Here is a 22,615-nt window from a genome sequence, read left to right as displayed (position 1 = left end):
ATCAGACCCTACCCCCTTCTCTCATCAAACAGACAAACAAAATTCTCCAAGAAACACTTAAACGAAAAGAAATTGACATATACACCTACAAATCACTTCAAAACAACTCACCAACACCCCCGAAACTATATGGATCTGTAAAAACCATAAACCTGAACACCCTCTAAGACCCATAATTTCATTTGTAAACTCCCCCATACATAACATGACAAAATACCTAAACAACATACTCAACAACATCACAGATAACACATATAATGTAAATGATTCATTTCAATTCATTAACAAAATTAATAATATCCACATCCCCTCACACTACTCTCTCATATCCCTAGATGTTTCATCATTGTTCACCAACATTCCAATAGACACAACACTGAACATTATTAAAGATAAATGGCCCAACATAACACCACACACAAGCCTATCAAAGAACACGTTCATAGCAATGGTCCAACACTGCTGTGTTAACGGATATTTTACATACGACAATCAATTTTACAAATAACTATTTGGTATAGCCACGGGTAGCAACCTAGGCCCAATACTGGCAGACATAATTATTTCACATCTATTAAATACAGTCATACCACAACTTTCTTTCACATTACTCTTCCTCACTAAATACGTAGATAATAATACGACAGCAGTTCCCACAGATCAAATTCAAACTACATTAGATACATTTAATAGCTTTCACCCACGCCTACAATTTACACATGAAATCGAAAACAACAAAACAATACCATTTTTTGATACACTCGTAATAAAACAACCAGATGGCACATTAATCACAGATTGGTATCAAAAACCAAGAAACACAGATCGCTACCTCAACATTACATCTCACCATCCTCTTCATACAATAATAAACACGGCAAAAGGGTTACTTCACAGAATGATTACCCTAAGCCATGAATCATTTCACCACAAGAACATAAAGATATACAAACAGATCCTCCATAACAATCTCTTCCCTAAACACATTATTAACAGAATAATCAACAACTACAACTCAACACTAACACCATCCACTATTACTTACTAATAATACTTCATCAAATCTATCAATACAGACAAACCAACACACATTTCCATGCCATTCATTCACGGCCTATCACATAAATTACACACATTTCTCTCTTCCGATAACTTTAAATGGCTTTCAAAAACTATAAAACAATTCACACACTTTTTTCTAAAATTAAAGATCCCACACCAATAATAAATAAATCTGACGTAATCTACAAAATCAATTGTTTAAATTGTCCGGCAACTTACATAAATCTTACATCCCAATATCTGGATAAGAGAGTAAAGCAACATATCTATGATTGCAAAAAAACCAAGAAAAATCCTACAGCACTCGCTACCCACCATTTTGAACTCAAACACAATTTCGACTTCAGCAATCCAAAAATATTACACACAGAACAAAACAAACATAAACGTAACTTTTTAGAAATGGTTTACATCAATAGATAAACACAGCATCAATTACAGAACAGACACATGTAAACTCAGTCGGAGCTACGCCAATATCATTAATCAAATTCAATATCGATAACATACACATCATCACATCACACAAAGCACATATTATAACATATAAAACATGTCTAATTTTTCAACAATTTAGCTTTCCGTTCCCTAATTATCCCTGCCTGTATAATCCTGAAAGGATAATCTGGCCGAACCATTACCGACGTTTTTTCCTATCGTCGTCTCTTTTCACCTCAAAGAAGCCGACTCCTTATACAAANGATTTCCGAATAATCATAGACTAACGGTCACTAATCACCACACATTTATATAATATACTTACAAAGTATCCTGAAGTCTGCAATCAAAAAGAAAAAAGAGAAAGTGCTACGAGTAATCATCCATAATAATCGCGAGAAAAATGTTAGTCGTATTATGATAATAGATAGAAATTCCCTATGGAACGTGTAATATGCCAAAAAAGATTTGGCATTTCACAATTTCTGGAAAACCCTTTCACAACAAAACTGAACAAGTTATATTATTTTGTTAGTGCATTGAAAGGTGAATAAAGTAAAAAAGAAAACAAAACCATTTCCCCTTCGGGAATTCATATTCTGCACATTCAGCTATATTCAATTTTTTTAAAAAAAACCTCAATATACATTTTAATGTACAGATTTTCAAATGAAGTTAGATTTTGTTTTGAAAAAGATTAATAAGTACAGCACAAAAATTGACAGATTTTCAATTTGATTTCAATGTTTCATCACAGGTCCTGAGAGGACATTCTGGCGCAACTTTCCACCAAGCTTTGTGAACAGACAGATGTCAGATAAAACGAAGCGACGGAAGAAAAAAATTGCCACTCTCCCCTGTATTCAGGATAATTCATCACGAGTCGGCTCGAGAAGGGATGCTTCCATCAGCTTCCGTCAATCCCTGTGATCTGGAACAATTGGCATGATTGCCCGGACGTAATTGTAAAATTCCCCTTTACAGACATTTCAGAGAATCCGGTTGAGATTATGTATCTAAATATGAAGGTCTAGAAAAACGTAAATTTTGGCAGTTTGAGTGTTCAGGGTCGCAAAAATAAAAAGAAAAAAAGGAGAGCGAGAACATACATAAACACGACTGCTAAACAAGGATAATATCAAAGATTCTGTTAATCGATTTCTTTTTAAAAAAAAGTCATACAACAAGAGAAATCGTACTTTTAAGCAACGCGAAAACAATAAATGAAAATGGATTAGGAAAGAAACAATTCTGTCGATCTGCTGGTTCGATCCTTCTTTTAAAGAAAACTGGGTCATCAACGGTCTAGTCTTTGAGAGAAGAATCGAATCGATTACGCTAAACTAAGAAACTAGGCAAATACGATAAGCCAGAAGGCAGCAGTGCATGGGGAACACAAACACCTCGACTTCCTAGTATCCACATTCATCATCACCACAGGATAGAGGAGATCGTCGCTTACCAATCATCGTAGTTAGGCACGGACTAGAGTGCTAGGTCATTTCAGCCTCCAATGTATGCAAAATATAATCTAGCCTAAAACTGACCAAATCTGTAATACAGTCGCACAAATAAATACGTTCACACCTACGTACATTGCATCCATTAGTCGGTAGTGTACTCGATATCGACCTACATACAATAGTAATAAGCTAATCTAAATTAGTTTCGATGGAGTACATTCATAAATATTCCCTACTACAGGCCCTACAAGGCTTCCCTCTTTCGGTAGTTCGGAAGCAAAAGAGCAACACGGCCAATAAAAACTCAAGCCCTTAACTACCATCCGTTTTTCTATAAAAATTCGATTAATTATTCGCATTATTAGGGTATTCATGATGTTTGTAAGATGTTAACTCCTGTTAACTCGAATAGAGAAATGTCTAGTAAGATCGTGAACGCCCCCTTCTTTTCTTAGCATGCTATACGTTAATTTTTCCGCAATGGCTATTGTTAGAACCAAAAATAATGCTATAACTGTCCTTGAAGGCTTGTTGTTGTTTGTTTTCGTTTTCTTTTGTGTTAAATTGTAAGATGCCAGAAGTTAATATAAAGGGGAAATTAACCAACTAAGACATTCAAAATGTTATATGTTATCTATGCGCTTCAATTCGTGCCGACATAGATAACTTGTATCCTAACATCTAACAGCCTACAACCTTATAGGAAAGGGTTGATATCAATTATGAATGAGAGTATAAGGTCAGGTCAGAAATAAACAAAAGAAATGTATTTGTCTGATTTAATTATGCGTATTTAAGAATAAAAATACGTGTACACAAAAAACAGTTTGTTAAATTCATGGCTGCCATGTTGGTTACCTACGCCCCAACCCTAGCAATGTGACGACTACCTTTCGACCTAACACGTAACATTGGCTCTGGCCTGTTAGATCGAGCAATGTTAATTAGCCAATTCTAAACAAGTCTAGATCATCAAACTCGTTCTAACAGGACCTAACATAATTAACAGGGTTAACGCAAAGATCATGAATATCCCTATTATTATTATTGTAATTATTCACAAAACAGTGAACATTTATGTTTACGGGAAATACATCACGGGCTAGAATTGAATATATACTATGGTGAATTGATCTCCCTGTTTGACCTGAGTATACAAGTGTGTGCATCAGGTGATCGGATCGATTTGACAATACAAAAGGCTGAATGTATGAAATAAAAGAGAGAAGAGTGAGCGAGTTGTTTCGATGACAAGAATGATTTTTTTTACAGGGTGTTTTTTGGAATAAAATATGACGTATAAAAAATATTTATAAAACAGCATTGTTCAATGTTACAATTGAATTCTTTGTAAACATTTTTTTATTTTATTTACTTTTTGTTCAACTGAAAAGTTCACAATGTATGAACGAAGATCAATTGTTTTGTGTTTCGATGAAAAATGATGCTTTTACAGTTTTTTTTTCGTAATAAAATATGAAGGTATTCTTACATATTGTCATTGGTAAGTATATTTCCAAAACCAAAAACAAATAATACACGACATTTTAGCCATACTTTGAATAATAAAAGTAATATTCATTCGGCATGTGCTTAGTATAACATAACATATCCAACAAGTGCGATAATTTGAATGATAATGATACTCATAAACAGCATTATTTTATAATAAACTGGCTGTATGAAATACCGAACAATTATTTGAATCATAAAAATTATATTCACACAGAAACTTTGTGTGGATAATATATAAAGTATTGAAATGATTTATTAATATGTAGTGATTTCTATGAAAATACTTCTTTGAAAAGCTTTATAATTTTAAAACACCTTCAAAATGAATAAAATATCAGGGATTAATTGAGTGATAAAAATATTCTTACAGAAAACGATTTCAAACCCGGACGCAACCCTTGGGAATATGCTTCGGCGAAGCCTTAAGGGGATGATACAAGAGCTGGTCAACCGGACGACTCCGACCCCTGGGTCCTTCCGGCCGTACTCGTCGGGGGCCGTGTGAAACCCCGTTAAAATCTTACATTCCGACTTTTTGATTCTATTATAGAATTCCATTTTGTTGTTTAAAATACCACCAAAACGACAACATATTGTTCGTCGAATAATATTAATATTCTTACTAAAATTCAAAGGAGAGGATATGCTAATACAACAATATATCAATCATTTGGGACACACCGTATGTTAAAGCTCCCATTAACACCTTCTAAACTATTAAAACTTAGCAAAAAAACCAATGGATATCAAGAAATATTTACTGATAGGTAGCTAGTTAACAGAATTAAAAAAATTAACTTTAAAAGAAGCAACAATAGGACTCAGCCACCCCACCGAAAATGAATCGGTATGTTTACGTTGTTTGCTACTACATTGATGAACTATCAGAAAAAGTAGGTAAAATTCTTAAACAAGAAGGTTTTAGAATAGCTTATGGAGGTACGTGTTCATTTAGGAACATCCTCTCAAAACTGAAAAACAAGGTTGACAACTTGGCAAAAAGCGGGGTTTTCCAACTTAATTGTAATCATTGCGACATTAAATATATAGGTGAAAGCGGTAGAGAAATTAAAACGACTGTTCAAGAACACTTGAACCCACAAATTTTCGGAATTTATGGACCATCTAAAAGAAACAAAACACAATTTCAATTCAAATTTAAATACAACAAAGGGAGGGAACTAGATTGGTTTGAGAAATTTGGAATTAAAAAATTTAAAATTGAACATGGAGGAAGATGCATTAATAATATAATAGATTTTGATTTACCTCCTATTTTAAATATGTACCTAAATAATATTAGATGTACAAAATAATCAAATTATCTAATTTAATTTTTATCAATGTTATCATTAATTTACTAAACTATTATTAATGTATCATTTTAATTTTTTTATTAATTAATAAAAAAATAATCACTAATTTATAATTATTTTCTTACAGCATTTATTAATGTTATTTTTAATTGTGTTATAATTCCAGCTTTTCGCAGGTTGAAAATTAAGCGGCATTAAAAGCCAGCTTCCCATCGGCGGGTTCACTCTGACAATTCATGACGAGAGACCTGATTCTTTCAACCTGATGATGAGCTATAAGCTTGAAATCTGAATCGTTGAATAAACTAACTGTGAGTAGGAACTATCTTTTTTAAAAAGATATACCAATGATACCAACATTAGTGCCTTTCCAATTCAAATGATAGCAATTTCCAATTAAACCGGCTTTTGCAGTAATGATATATAAACAAATCAAAAAGTCAATCATTGCTATGTATGTGTATTTAGATTGAATTTGGAGAATCCGTGTTTTCTCATGGACAATTATATATAGCATGCTCCAGGATGGGGGATTTGTTGTGTCTATACAAGCCAAATGGAATCACTAAAAACGTTGTATCCAAGAGCATTGCAATGAATTTAACACTGAATACAACAGTAATTATAATTTAATGCAATGCAATCCAAATTAAAAATAATATTGCACATGTAAATTTCTAATACGATGACTACATACACATTGATATCAAACAATCAATTGTGATCATTTAATTTATATATGCTCCTATCTTGCAATAGAAATATGTGTACTCAAAATAATGTGTTAAATATAAATAACACTTTACGTCCCACCTTCCGGACCTGACCATCGCGATCCGGCTTTCTGACCCTAAAAATTAAAAAAAAAATCGTTAAAACAAATTGGTTGCGTCGGTGAGCCTGATCGGTAGAGAAGCTCTCTCGTATCAATAGCAGTGTCCATAGGTGGCTCTCGGAGGACTCTTAGAAAGGTCACTCTCACCCGATTAAGAACAGGTCATGCGAGGTTTACACGGGCATTTACTTTGGACCAAAGCCCGTGTATGTGTCCGGCATGCAGAGAAAGGTTGCTCGATGTGTCCCATTTAATTGAAGAGCGCCTTCTTTACCTCCATATAGAGAGCATGTAGGAATGCCAGATATGAGAATTGTGCTTGAGCACGTCAGCAAGTATACGGGTCTCCTGTTCCGATTTTTGGAGGAAAAAGGGTTGTTTTATTGTATGTAGTACTGATATTTCTGTATCTCAGTAGTGAATGCATTGATTACACGCGGAACGTGTAGTTTGAGAGGGTCGATGGTGGAATACCGAGTATCCCATCGACCCTCAATTAGGTCACTTATAAAATAGGTGTAAAGGGTGATGGAGGATTATCTAGTAATCCACCACCCTTATAAAATGGTATGTAAATAAGAGTGAATGTATTTAAGAGTGAACCAGAATGTGAATGGGTTTGGATTGAGGAACTGATTGCGTTGGGGGCTAAAACGACCTAGCTAGCTGTTGAAAGCCCGTGGAGCCTAACAACGGTTGCTGGATAAGAACGAGGCCTGACCTCGGACAAGACCCGGGGTGGGTGATTCTCAATGCCAGCGTGTAATTTATTGTAAATGACAAAAGATGGAATTGCCGGTGGATTGCGAGAAGTGATAGGCTCAACTCTGTACACGCTCGTATGTTTGTATGTACAGGAACATTGACTCAAATAATCTGCAGAGTTTTAGGAACAAAAGCTTCAGAATGTACGAAATAACATGCTACTATGAGAATGATAAAATGATTTTTCTGCAGATTTATTTTAAAAGGAGTATTGGCCCCAGTGGCACCAGGTCAGAAAGCACGCTGGAAAGAGTGAAGCGATAGAAAAAAAAGTATCAATAAGGCGTAAAAATAACCGGGTAAATTATAGAAAATGGGTTTGTAATATCGGTCCGGTCGTAAATAATGCGTTGCCATGGGTATGGTAGGTTGCCTTGTGCATAACTTTGGAGCTAATTCGAAGGGAAGGGAAACAACTCCGTTGCACGGAACTATTTGCCCTTCTACAATTTACTCCATTGGAATTTTTTGTGTACGTTAAAACTGAAGCGAGAAAGAAAAACCTTATACTTTTTAACATGCCAACATCGAAGCGCAATCGAAAGTATGTCGAAGTATGAAAATAGGGCAACTTCATTTATCCCCCTACCGAAGGGATTGTGTTGATAAAGTTAGGAATGCGTAGTAAATAAAAAACAAAAGTTAGGGTGAAATCGCGATGGGAATTGGGGGTTCACTGGGTAACAACTGCAACTACATTTCTGCCTCAACCCTATAAAAAATGTGCTATACCACGAGGCCGCTCTCAACTCGACAAAATGGGGAAACTTTAGAAAATGCTCCACCGCATTATGCGGTATGAGCCTCGTGAGACGAAAACAAGCGAGGATAACGACTTTACATAAATTTACAACCAACTGTATGATGCGGTTAACACTATTTTCAAGTTATGTATCATAAAGACGTGAGAAAAATTGTTCATTAATCCAGGAATGAATACAGGCAATCTTGTAAAGGTGACCATATTCTACTGGGACGGCATTAGTAGTGTTTTTGCCTCGAATGATAAGTAGCATGTTTCAACAACCCTTGAGCAACTTCCATTTAAAAATGACAATAAAAAGAGAAAGAATTATTCTAACGAGGCTTAGATAGACACACTCGTCTCGCAGATAGCTATCTTCTGTTGGGCGGTCGACAACAACACTGACCCCATGTAATGAGCCGATGATAGTCCGTTACCTTCCAGTGAACTGTGGTGCTTAAAAATCCCGTAGAGAACGGTGTATACTACCTTCAGATGAAAAAAGTCAATGCATTGCAGTGAATATAGGGAAAAGTTATTTGAATAATATAGTGGTATATGCATAACAGAATTTATTCTACCTATTCACATATTTCATGTCTTATGCTTACGAATGTATGTATGTATTAGAGATGGTGTATGGTATGAATGAGGAATAGGCCATTGGCAGAATGTTGAGTACCCCGATGGCCCCCTATAAGTTTTCAATAGTAAATAGTTTAATATAGGTCGGCAGATTAAAATCATTTAGTTCCTCCAGAGGTCAGAAGCCGTCAAGCATCCTGGAAGAAACCCAGTGACGGGGGTTACATCGTGTTCCCGAGGCGGCAGATAGTTGAAATGGGACGAGGAGTGTGTGTTCGAATCTGTCGCTTTTTTCTTGTATTCGAGCATTAAATAGTTAATCTAATGATTATACTATCGATGAGATAATATGAGTGAACCGTGGATTCTTATGACGATCATCAAAGCCTTATAATAATTTTAACGGTTAAATAAGTTAGATTTTTAATAGCACGACGGTAACCACTGTAGTTGGTCATGATTTTATTGGCGATTTAAATAATATGTGTTTTGCTAGATTCAAATAAATAGTAAATCGGCAAGGAACCCGAAACGCCCAGGAAGTGACCGACGCTTGTTTCATCTTCCTGATATGTCGTCGTGCATCCGACATACATACCCATGAATATGTGCAAGGACGTGAGACACATGCGATAAAAATAATCAATGTGACTTGAATAAAAGTTCTGAGTCAACAAGTTAATTTATTATATGATAATTAAGTAGGCAATTTACAGTCCTAATAACTTTCAAAGTTAAGAAATAAAATTTTCTTGGATCCTAAGGCTGATTATGTTGAAAATATTTGTTTTTAAATTAATTAAAATCCAACTTTGATGTTTTTTTTTATCTTACCTTGATTTTTGGCGAGGCTCCGTGCAATGGAAAAAAGGCAAAGTAATAGAAGAGAAAACCCGCCCCGGTGTACCATAGCTCTTCCTCCTGCAAATAGAAAAAAAATGTATTGTCATATAAATTACATTGCTGAAATGCAGATCCAGCCGTTTCAATGACAGTATCACGGCTCAACATCGGAAACCGACGTGAGCTTACGCTTCGCTGAAATGAAGAAAAACAAACCGTAAACAAGCAGTGTCTGTCAATCAAAACTGCCGGATCATATTTTTATCAGGATAACTTGAGAAATTAAGACCTGTAAAGGAGAAGTTGGAAAAAACCGAGTAGATGAAGCAAAATAGATTACGCGTATAAAAAATGAGAAAAGGCGTGTTGTACAAGATGATCGATAATCCCAAGCTATGAAAAAATTACACTAACAAAAAAACATAATGTAATTTCTTGCTTAATCGACCATTTCTGAGGGTGGCTAATACACGCACGAAGTATAGTTCTCGTTCTCTCTGCTTTTGGTCTCTTTAATTCCTGGATATAATCTATTATAAGAGCTATATAATTATAAATCTTTACGACGAATCAAGCGCATTAATTAATCTCATTAATGCCTAAAAGAGTTATTCGAGTTCTTTTACCAAACGAACACAAAGACAAGAATTATTAAAGATAAACAGTATAAATTTATTTAAAGTGTCAGCTAAAAGCTACATGGCTTGACAACGTTTACATTTTAAGCACGAAACCTGTTATGTACTTTGACTGTCCACTTCCACTAAAAAAGGTTAGGGATGATAATTAAACCCCCTAAATATATCAAGAGTAGTAATCTATTTTTGGTACGATAGTTGTTACCTGCCTATCCTCACTGATTTTTGTTAGTTCAGACGCGCTACACATTTCATAGCTAGTCAGGTTATTATTTTATTAACAAGAAATCACCCAAATTTAACACTGAAGATGGAGAAATGTAGAAACGGGTCTAACAAATAAAAATCACCGAGGGTAGGCAGACCAGGATAATAGGTAACTATCAAACTATAGGTTTATCACCCGCAGACCACAAGAGAAAATATCACAATTTAAAATAGCTAGCCAGACAAAGTTATTAACAAAAAATAACCCAAACTCAACACACATTTAAGACGGCACTCCACAGGCCACAAAAAATCACAATTAATATATTTACTAGCACCTATTTAAAAGACCACCAAGAACCTGATATTCGTTTGAAAATCGATACTATTACTAATTTTCTTCCCCTTGGACTTACAGCCTTCGGAGGTTGATGTCCACGCATGTTATACACATGCTAACTTCTCCTTTAAACTCTCGCCCTTTTAATGTACGCAATTGTACAACACACACAATAATTTGTATGTGTGTGCACGTTATCGATTGAACCGGACGCGTTTACGGTTACGCGTGCGCGTACATTTAATTACAAAGGGGTTTAATTTATTTTGGAATTATTTAATAAATATTTATAAATTTGTGCCTATTACATACAATATTTGCCATAGTTCATTTTTTTCAAGAGGGTTCGCAACAGCAGAGGTCATATCAATCCCCGGAGCGCCGGTGTTTTTGAAAGAATAAAAGCCCATTTGTAAGTATGTCGAGTTCGAACCCGGGACCTTTACCTTACCACTGAGCGCCGTGTCGGCGCCTAAACCGTTGCGGCTAACGATTGTTTAGTTTATTAAATATTTTTTACTTGTTATAACTTGTGAATAAATTTAATTGTTAGGTTTTTGTACTTAGATTTTTAATTAGTTTGTTTTATTTTTGCCTACCTGTATTGGGTGAGTTGATCAACTGTCCGCCCATTTTTCCTTCGAAAGAGACCAAAGTTTCCAAAGCTTTTTTAATCGTAAATTTCAGAAATGAGAAATATAGTCTCAATCATACCTGGAAACTGCAAGACCGTAACATGGAGGGATGGGAGATCATGTAGACGAAGAAGGATAACATACAAAGAATCCCATTTAAAATGCAACATATAATTAATGTGGTTAATAAGAGCAACTGTGGTTAAACAAGAGGTTATAAACTATAAAGTTGTCTAAATTTCCAGTAAATTTAAATTTTCAGATGTATGAAAATTCCGTTTTCCACGACCTGGGAGAGACAAAACTCGAGGAAATTACCAAAATGGATGAAGAAAAAAAAAGTTGGCCCCCTGTAAATTTTCAAACAGAACGTTAACTTTGAAGCTAAGGTGTCATCCATAAAAAGTAGACAAATCTCATTCCATCTTCTGGCCTTAATGAGTCCAAAAGATCGCAGCTTGTATCATTATTGTTACTAAACACTTTTCGGGCCCACCATCTTTTTTTATTTCTTTTATTTCTATTTTTAATTAGAAGCAGAGCAATACCCGCGAGGCCTCACTCATGAGATATTTTCTATGGAACTGCCTCTGTAGTGTAGACGTGACTCATTGTTGAGGGGGAACCCCAAACAGACGCTCAACATTGAATTGGGGCTGTTCCCAACAAAGACGTGCAACTTTGACCCTTGTGTGGACAAGCCTTTAAGGCTATGGAAACTTTGTGCAATTTGCCTTATTATATATAGTTTTCAAATCTCATGACAAAGATAAACATTAATAATAAGCCCAAGCATTAATTGACCTCTTAAACGAAATGAAACAGGATTTTCGATTTGCCACAAAGGAGGTTGTTTTGTTTCTCCAGCTGGCTTCATCAAGGGTTTTCTTTTATTTAAAATCGTGATGGCATCTGGTTTTTTTGTTCTTCCATCGCCACGGACGATGATCTATCAAATATCTGCGAAGTACAAAAACGTGTTTCTGTGCTAAAGATTTATCATTCTTATGCTAATTTTTCCTGAGCCTAAGGTAGAATTTTTTTCTTTCACAAATCGCTGCGAGCAATTTGATGTGACTGATACGCGCCTAATATGTTAACATTGTTAACCCTACCGTTCGCTTTTTTTTTAAATTTAGCTGAAAAACTGGAGATTCTTGCTTAAAAAGCACGTTATAAAATTTGAATTTCTCAGAAATTCAGTTTCATCAATAAGTTATATTTTTGAAAGGCTCATCAATGAGTTAAAAATCAAAAATTATTTACTCTTTCCTATGTTAAGGTCGCCATAGCAACGGCTCGCGTATGTGTTAACGCGTAGTGGTATTGATCCCGTCGGATAGAAAGGTATGAAAAAATTTCCTGAGAAATTAACAATTAACAAAGGCCGCAGTATAGGAAATTCTTGGGAAACCGATATAAAACGTGTTTTGATTTATTTTGCAAATTAATTTCGTAGTTCAGTATAAGATTTGGTATAAACGGGACAATATTTTGTTATTTGTTCCTCATGGTACAATACAAGCAGAGCCCTATACAATGTACTATGTAGTAAAAAGTAGCCCTAAGCTGGGCGAGAGGTCTCTAAGGAGTACTGTATGAGGCAGTAGATTAGCTGGCAGCACTTGGCTAGATATCCAACCTCACAAAGGAGATATAAAAATTATGTCAACCATTAAATCATGCATATGGTTACTTAGTCATCCGGGAATGAAGACGTACCCAATAAGTGACCTTATGTCGGTTCAGCACGAGTTAACCGACTTGCAGACAAACACCCTCATCAACTCTAACCATCACATCATAAGAAAATGACTATCAGACTAACAGTCGGAAGTAGGTAAATATTGCCAATTCCACTCGATAAAATAAACCGTGGTTTTCGGAAGTAGATAAAACAAAAAAAAATGTTATTCCACTATAACGCTGCTTAGGGCCGGACATGTGGCGGTCTATCTCCTCAAAATAAAGCTTAGCTTAGACCAACCGCAAATTGACACGCGACGATGTTGAACCTCGGCGGCACATTAATTCTGCGAAGGATACATGTAAGAGGTAGAGGATCAAGCAATCGCAGACTTCAATAGATCCATTTAACTTGCAACTTACATACATTACTGGCATTACATTGCGACATTTACGCGAGCCTTTTTTAAATTAATGATGTGCTGTGATATCATAATGAAAATATTTATTTATATTTATTAAATATATGTATTGGTGTATAATTGTTTGGATTTGTTAATGCTCAAATTAATTCTTATTTATACATTTATATTCAAATTTATTATTTTTCGAAAATTTAAGGCCAAAAAATACAACGTTCTTTCATGATCTCGTTTTGTTTTAGTTCTTTTTTTTCCAACAATAATGTGAACCACCAGGATTGCAACAAGTGTATCAAAACGGTCATAAATCTAATCATTACAGGAGAATTACCATAACAGTCAACTGCAGCCATTTTTTATGGACTTAATTGTTTTATATTTAGCAAAGAAAAGCAATGTAACGAAATTGAGCTATTCTTTTCTGCTGAAAAAAATTCGTTTACGTGTTCAACAAGAACAATTGAAAATAGTCCGTCTTTTGAAAGTAAATGGTTGGGGGATAAAATATCGAGGGAACGGTCTGAGATGGACCGTTATGCCTTACTTCTTTGACGCCCAAGGAATGTTATATAAGCCGGGCATTTTAAGTACGTATTATCATCGTTGACTCAATTTATAAGCACTGAGTTACCATAAGAGTTACGTGAAAGCACGAATGTAAAAAAAATCAGATCAATTGCAAGCGGTTATCCTCCGTCTAAAAAGGGAAAACGGGAATCGCTAGAAATTAAATGTGAACGTGAAATGATCGGAAATGGTCTGCTGTTGAGTCACACTGATAAAACACTTTCGATTAATTAGTTTCTATATAAAAAAAATCACTTGATAAATCAGGATGGTAAACATCCGCACAAAAAATAAAACTTTTCAGGACTAATCAATTTGCGTATTGCAGTCAATCGGAAGGTCGGTTGGCTCGATGAATACGACATTCATCACATTCTGAGCAATCACATTACCTACGGCGGACGAGGCGGCTAAGGCCGGGACTCTGACGCTAAAAATACAAAAAAACATCATCAAAAGAAAGTTGTTGCCCCGGTGGGCCGGATCGGCAGAGAAGCTCTTGCGTATCAATATGTCGATAGGTGGCCCTCGAAGGACTCTTAGAAGGGTCACTCTTACCCGATTAACAAGGTTTATACACAGACCTTTGGGTCAAAGCCCACTTGTCCGGCACGCAGAGAAAGGTTACTCGATGTGTCCCACCTGAATAAGGGGTGCTATTCCTTAGCTCCATATAAGGAGCGCGTAGGAATGCCACCCGATATAAGAATTGTGTTTGAGCATAGCAGCGAGTATCTTGGTGTTACGATTTTTTGGAGGAAACAGGGTTATTTTATTGTATACAGTACTGATATTTTTATGTTCGCTAGGTGTGTTTGAAGTGAATCTTATTTATTGGCTTGAATGTGTAGTATGAGAGGGCCGATGGCGTTATATTGACACCAATCGACCCTCAATTAGGTTAGTTATATAATAGGTGTAAAAGGTGATGGAGGAATTGAGTCTTCCAAACCTTGAGTTGTATGTAAATAAAAAATAATGTATATAATATTGTGTGATTGTGCATGGACTTTGGAACATTTGGCGTTGGAGGCTGAAATGGCCTGGCTGTTAATAGCCCTGGAGCCCAACCTCGGCGGCTGGACTGCCAATACCAAAATGATCTTCAACGACTAAATGTCCAGCTTGATCCTGGCCTTCGTGTCGATGGTACGAATACTTTATAAAAATAAGCACGACTGACGAAATAACGCACAGGCTTTCCACTGAATGAAGAAAGGCCAATCATAAATGATAAAATAAAAGCGTGTTTACAAGCAGTTTCAGAACTATCATAAAACAACTTTTAAAAAATTAATAGAAAAAATAAGTTTGTAAGATGAGTGTTCATCTGAATGAGTGCAAATGAAATTACTGAGCATTATCATTTTTCCAAAATGATTATTTCCAACCGAAACATATCGCGAATTACAAGCATTGTTTGGGAATACATTTTGTTGATGTAAAACTTCCGTTTAGTTTTTAAATGAGATTTAAAAAAATGACTACGTACTGCTTTTCCTCCTTCAGAGCTTTCATCTGCTGTCACTTCCAATCGATTCAAATCAGAGAGATCAGGATGAAGATCGAAAGGCGCGTACAGAAGAAAAAGGACCTGCGACTAAGCGTCAGAACCCGTTTTGTCTTCTGGTACGAAGGAGATCTTTGTTTCCACAAAAACGTGAACCTATTTCAAAACGTCGGACAACAGAAAGTGATCATTTCTCGGAAAAGACGTCAACAGAGTACAAAACGTTGGGAATAAAAATTCTCCTTTCAGCCTTTTTCCCTTACGATGAATTTGCTAATTTCCGAAGGCGTTCAACAGCTAGTTTCGAATAGCCATAGCTGACTCGGCAACCCTCACAGCCGACGCTCTTACTTTTCTTAATAAGCTAACTTTCAAAATGTTATCGCGGTTACAACTCGGATTTTCATATACAGTCGATTTATACAGACAGTTTTACTTCTTAGTAAAGTACGAAGAATTTAAGATTCCTCCCGTGTCCAAGAAGAAGAGGTCATGAACGAAGATAATTAAATCATTATCAAGATGATATTTTCCCTTCTTAAATTTCTGAACAAGAGAGCCGACAGAAATCAGTGTGAAAGGCTGAATTTTATTTAAAACGATCAATTTATCTTAAAAGAAATTATCTCCAGTGGTCATTAACCTGTGGACTTTAATAATAATTTTAAATGAGGCGTTTAATTACAGGCGGCGTGTTTGGCAATATTACAAGACAGCCTACATTTTTAATTTTCCTATTTCGTTTTCATCCAGGCATATAATTTTACTCAACAACCGAATTTAAAAAAAGAATTTAGGGGTATTCACGATGTTTGTAAGATGTTAACTCGTGTTAACTCGAATGGAGAAATGTCCAGTAAGATCGTCAACGCCCCCTTCTCTTCTTAGCATGCTATACGTTAATTTTTCCGCAATGGCTATTGTTAGAACCAAAAATAAAGCTATAACTGTCCTTGAAGGCTTGTTATCTTTTTTTTTTCTTTTTTTTACGAGGGTTCGCAACAGCAGAGGTCATATCAACCCTCAGGGCGCCGGTGTTTTTGAAAAAAAGCCCATTTGTAAGCATGTCGGGTTCGAATGCAGGGCCACTGGATTCGAACTCGGGACCTTTACCTTACAGTGGTGAGCGCCGTGTCAACGCCTAAACCGTTGCGGCCACCGACACCCCTAGAAGGCTTGTTGCTGTTTGTTTTCGTTTTCTTTTGTGTTAAATTGTAAGATGCCAGAAGTTAATAAAAAGGGAAAATTAACCAACTCTTTCATTCAAAATGTTATCTATGTGCTCCAAAAGTACTAACAAATAACACGCTTCAATTCGTGCCGACATAATAACTTGTATCCTAACATCTAACAGCCTACAACCTTATAGGAAAGGGTTGATATCAATTATGAATGAGAGTATAAGGACAGGTCAGAAATCAACAAAAGAAATGTATTTGTCTGATTTAATTATGCGTATTTAAGAATAAAAATACGTGTACACAAAAAACAGCTGTTAAATTCATGGCTGCCATGTTGGTTACCTACGCCCCAACCCTAGCAATGTGACGACTACCTTTCGACCTAACATTGGCTCTGGCATGTTAGATCGAGCAATGTTAACTGGCCGATTCTTACAAGTCTACGTCATCATTTTTCTCTATCTAACACGACCGACCCTAATACCCCTTTTTTCTACTTAATCGAGTCGATTTTGTGAAATAAAATAAGTTTCGCCGATGAAAAAGTCCTCATGTACATGCTGGGGGGGCAGTGGGCTGTTTGTACGATAAAGTAAAAATTTCCACTCAACTAAAGATCGTTGCAAAATGAGGTCCATAAAGCCCCAGGTAGAGCTAAAACGTGATCGGCATATGTTGCTGCGTTCCAGGACGGAATTCTGTATTAGGAAATTGTAGCCAGTGATGCGCATATTTAACTAGATTCCTGCCTTTAAGCGCGGATGATAATGGATTTGTCATGCAAGTGTACCAATTTTAAAGTATAATATACTTCTACTATGTGGGTCAACCCTAAAGAATCCTCCCTAACCCAAGACCAATTTCAGCTGCTCAACAATTTTTGACCACATTTACCAGATCTTTTTTTAATTTTCTGATTGCTATCTTAAAAAACCCTATTTTTGAAAAAGATTTGGAAGATTTTTGCCGTTTTCAGTTTATTTCTTACCTATTCATTGATATATTTCCAAAGCATTGGAATGTAACCAGTTACGCTGGATAATCTCAATAAAACCTTAACAACTTAATTAAATCTGACTTGCTATAAATAGGAAATATTCTAAACAGATTGATTTACACAACGTCTCAAATAGAAGAATGGTCGTCCTCACCCGATTAAGAATAGGCCCGTGAGAGGTTGACACACGGACACTTACTTTTGGGACAAACCAGCGTGTCCGGCATGCGGAGAAAGGTTGCTTGATATGTCCCACCTGATTGAGGGGTGCAATTCCTTGGAAGAGAACAGGGTTGTTTTATTGTATATAGTTTTGTGTTCCTAGCTTGTGTTGATAGTGCATCTATTTACTAGCGTAAATGTGTAGTGAGAGAAGGTCGATGGCTGGACGTATAAGACCGAGGTGTGACTCCCAACTGCCAAAACCCGGGGCGGGTATTCTTACGTCCAGCTCGTAATTTATTGTTAATTACAAAAGTTGGAATTGCCGGTGGACAGCGAAAAGTATAGGTTGAACTCTGTTCATGTGTATATGTATATATGTGCATATTAGAGTTATATAAATCCAAATCAAAAATAACATCTCATAAAGGACAAAGTTATCACAGTTGCTAAATAACATAAGCAAAAAATTATTCAATATTGTAATTTTTATATCAGGTCGTAAAATTGTATATGCATTATGTGCGAGTAGAGATATTCCGTTTCACAATTTAAAAAATATATATTATATTTATATTTGACGAACATCGTTTTCCTAAAAACACGTTATTGGTATGAAAAGAAGCACAATACATAAAAATAACGCTTTGCGTACTGACCCTCCTTTGCAAATTCGGAAAAATTCCAACACTATTTTTTTTTCATTTATTTATAAAACTTTTATTTAAAAAAAAAATATATATATACACAGGCTCAATGATCGCTGAAGTTTACAACAGCAAAAATGTTGCTTTAATTGCTGACCCGCTGTGGACGGTGTGCCGTAGTGCGATATGCTGCTGTTAGCCAACTTCCGCGCAGACGTCAATTGCATATTAAGTCAGTAAAGTTTATGCCGAATCACGTTTTGCCGCATCAGGGAAGGAGGGAGAAGGAAGCGAAAAGATGCGGACCTCAGTTTCTTAATTTTAAAGACTTGTTATATCAGGAAAACTCCAAGTCCACCGAATATTGCACGGCCGGTGTTATCTGTCGAAACCTTTCGTCTTTCAACCAATTCGAACGATCATTTTCGTAGATGAAGACGCAGCTTTCGTCAAGAAAACGCTATAAAAGACCGAGGAGGACGTTCCCACCCCTCATATCAATAAAACGGAGCATCCCCCACATATACCTGAATATTCGGGGAAGAGAGTGAAACTTTTTTGAGTTGTTGAGACGGCTGGCTTAACGCCAACATTTTCCTGAAATGGATTTTTTTAGATATCCTGAGAATGTTCCCCAACCCTAAACTCAAAATGTCTTGAATGTAAGTTGTTAATAACTTGTCAAATTGATAGGTACATTGTGGTAAAATAGAGTAATAACTGCTCAATATTAAAGCAAAAATGGGAATAATCCCGTTATTAGATTACTCTATACATATTAATGATCGGTAAGTAGTAAGAAATGTGATTATGATAAATTTTTTCACACGGACACAGCATTAACACTGAGGGATTATGGCAATGAGGTCTCGAGGCCATCGACGATTAAGGCGACGTGGCGCCTTCTCGGGATGGAAATGTGAAGAGAGGGCTCAAGCAGTAGAGTTAGGATGGATCGAGAGGTTGGTGTGAAACTTGTAGATCAGTTCGTTGACAAAAGGAATGTTGAGGTTGTTATGGATAGTGAGGATAGCAGAAGGAATTTTTACAATTTGTTTGAGGACTTTTGGTTGGAAGGATTGAATGCGCTGGATGTTGGATGGTTTGGCAGAACCCCACAGTCCCACTCTGTCCAAAGTAATCACAGTTAAGTCTTGTGTACGGTTAGTTTAGTGTTGACGGTCAAGACAAATTTCGGTCACAGAAGTCTTCGAGTAGTTGACCAAGTCTTATGTTAAGTTGTGGTTTATTAAGTGTGGGGATTCCACGACAGTCTGCTGTATAGAGCTAGTCCTAAAAAATGCGACCTCTAGTCGCAACATATTCGGAGAAAGGATGTATAAAAGAGTGTGTTACGTGGTGGTATATCTATTTTTGTTTTCATAGCTATGACTAAGTCGTAGCGTAGTTAATGAGAGTTATGTACCCTTGTTACCAGGCTGTAAATCTCAAGTTCCCTTCCACATAGCGCCTATGAGCTTCAACTGAGCCTCCATTAAGGAAGAGCGCATAAAAATACATTTACGGCAGAAAATGTCAATAACCATTTAAACAAAAAACTTGATGCTTTTGTTATTTCGAAACTTCAATTATGTTAATCAGCTCCGCACGAGGCACTCTGGGTTCTCTATGAAGGAAGGTTTTTTGACCTAAGGTAAATGGATTTACATAATCACGTCAAAGAATGTGCGCACGAGTATTCTTGAAAGCCTGAAAGAGAGAACTGAACGAAAGGTCGATAGATTGACTTAGTTTTGTAAGACTCTCGAGAACGACAGATAATGTAAATGGGCCTAGGTTTGACATCATGACAAATGTTATATGTCCAATTTCCTAATATATATTTGATGATGAAGACAAAAAAACCATCTCAAATGTACATGAAATACTGCCCTAGGTATTACCCAAAACGAACGTTCTAATTGTGGGTATTGTGAATTTTTTTTGTTCTTCTTCCCCCAAGTTTACCTCATCTTTTTTTATAATTATTTATTATTATTTTCTGTTCCGTAAGAAGTACACCACACATATAAACGTTATAAAAAGAAACTATCTAATACTAAATCGCCATGGTTAATTGATATTCCAAAAATATCGATTCGAGACCATGGGTGGTGATTAACCATTAAACATATTTCTTCGATCAACCCCATCTCGATTGTTCATTTTGTGATCGGGATCGATGTTCGGGCGACCAGTAGAGAAGCCTACCGAAGGCGACCCGGAGCACGAAAGGAAAAGCTATCGCCTCGATCCCAACTTCCACACCTGCGTGTCACCGGCAACAAGGATCCATGGGTATCATTTCTTTAAAGGACATACACCCGATGACTTCTATACGCCGATTAAGTCTTACTGCACGTTATTGCCAATTGTGATTGATTGCAACTCCTTGGATGTTGAACTTAAAGAACAGCTTAATTTTACATAGAAAAATGTTAATATTTCTCTCCTTCAATAAATATAATATATACAAGTAGGTTGGAATTCACTTTCTACACTACTTTCGTTAATGGTCGCTCATGCATTCAATGGAACCATAATGTATCTTCTCTCCTTTCAGCTGGGTTAATGAGGAATTTTCTTTTTATAATAAAAAGTAAATAATCTGAATAATTTGTTTTCCGTTTAAAACAATTTCACATCTTCTGGTTGGATAGTCTCATAAAAACTATCTCTTCAATTATTAAGCAAAGTTTGAATGAGTTGAAAAATTAGGGCCTCAAGTTAACATTGAGAGCATTAGCGATGGGAATGAAGGACAACTACATAGAATGTCTTTCGGACGAACATTTTTTTCCGTATCTCCTGATATTGCCAGACAAATCTCAAATATTAAAACCACTGTAAAAATAGAGTGAAAATAGAGCTAAATTCTCCAGAAGCAGAATAATCTTGTTTCTCTAGAGTTAATAAAGAACAACGGATGTATAGCTTACATCCCGAACTTCTTAATTAATTCAAGAGGTGTAATAAAAGGCATTGTCGCCACGATCGGTGAAGAGGAATTGCTGGCCGTCATTCAATCCAGTGTTAAAGTAAAGAGCATAAAGAGAGTCAACAAAAAAGTCACTCATTCGGATGGTAAAGTCACCCTAGAACCATTCAGAACGTGTTTTGTATCCTTCGATACCCAATCCATTCCCGATAGTTGAAAAATTAGGGCCACGAGCGAGCGGTAGTCGAACCCACGATCACTTGATCAGTAATACCCTGGCGCTTCTACCACTTGAGCTATATCCTCGAGACACCGACATCACATCTTGACTTGAGTCTTGTGTTTACCTTCAGTGAGAGCTATGGAGTCAGATGCCGCGTTCTTTCCTTCATCCCCAATGTAATCCAGTGTCGTAACTGTTTCAAATTCAGACACACGGCAGACCAGTGCAGAAGCAAAACCACATGCGAAATATGTTCTCTTAACCACAGCACCAAAAAGTCCCCGAACAAAGAAACAACACCAATTTGCGCCAACTGTAAGGGAAACCACAAAGCTACTGAAAGGTCGGAACACTAACGTGGCAAGTAGTCCAAACTGCCTTGCTAGCAAAACTGAGAAACTTAATTACTTTTATGAGGCATGAAACCTACATCGATCCCAACGAAATGGAAAAACAGTTACACTCAGCAATAGTTACCATTGAAAGTAACATAAACTTTTATTCTTCGGAAAGTATGAAAATAACAGAATGCGGCAGCGACTTTTTTTCCTTTAGCACCCGAACTCACTATACCTCAATAAAAACATTATGAGACTGAAAATTATTCAATCAACGTAAGATCAATACCAAAAAACAAAGAGGCATCAGAAATACTGATCAGGAAAGAGGATTTCACATTGTAGCAGTATCCGAAACATGGCTATCACCCTCCAAAACCTTCCACCTAACAAATTATTCAACCATCAGGTCAGAGAGATATGACGGATATGCTGGGACAGCAATCCTCATCAAGGACTCTGTTGACGTTGAGCTCCTGAATTTTGACCCTGAATTCAATAATCACTCCATCTAAACTTGCGGCATAAGAGTTCGACATCGATAAAATTGCGAAAAT

General features: G+C 36.3%; 1 protein-coding gene across 6 annotated transcripts in view; it reads right to left on the bottom strand.

Moving 5' to 3' along the window:
* Positions 1-22,615, bottom strand: part of LOC106666882 (latrophilin Cirl-like) — an 82,933-nt gene that overhangs the window by 41,319 nt on the left and 18,999 nt on the right. For 5 of the 6 annotated variants that reach the window (XM_014394392.2, XM_014394394.2, XM_014394388.2 and 2 more), the window contains exon 2: positions 9,559-9,645. In XM_014394392.2, coding sequence (XP_014249878.1) covers positions 9,559-9,645 — 87 coding nt within the window. Of the gene's footprint in view, positions 1-9,558; positions 9,646-15,554; positions 15,716-22,615 lie in introns of those variants that run through there. The other variant, XM_014394389.2, reaches the window with a different exon arrangement.

The sequence above is a fragment of the Cimex lectularius genome, unplaced genomic scaffold (assembly GCF_000648675.2).
Source record: "Cimex lectularius strain Harlan isolate CLEC.00 unplaced genomic scaffold, Clec_2.1 scaffold115, whole genome shotgun sequence".
In the NCBI taxonomy this organism is placed as follows: domain Eukaryota; kingdom Metazoa; phylum Arthropoda; class Insecta; order Hemiptera; family Cimicidae; genus Cimex; species Cimex lectularius.
Note: the sequence above shows the minus strand (reverse complement) of the source record. Positions and strands in the feature narration are given on the sequence as shown.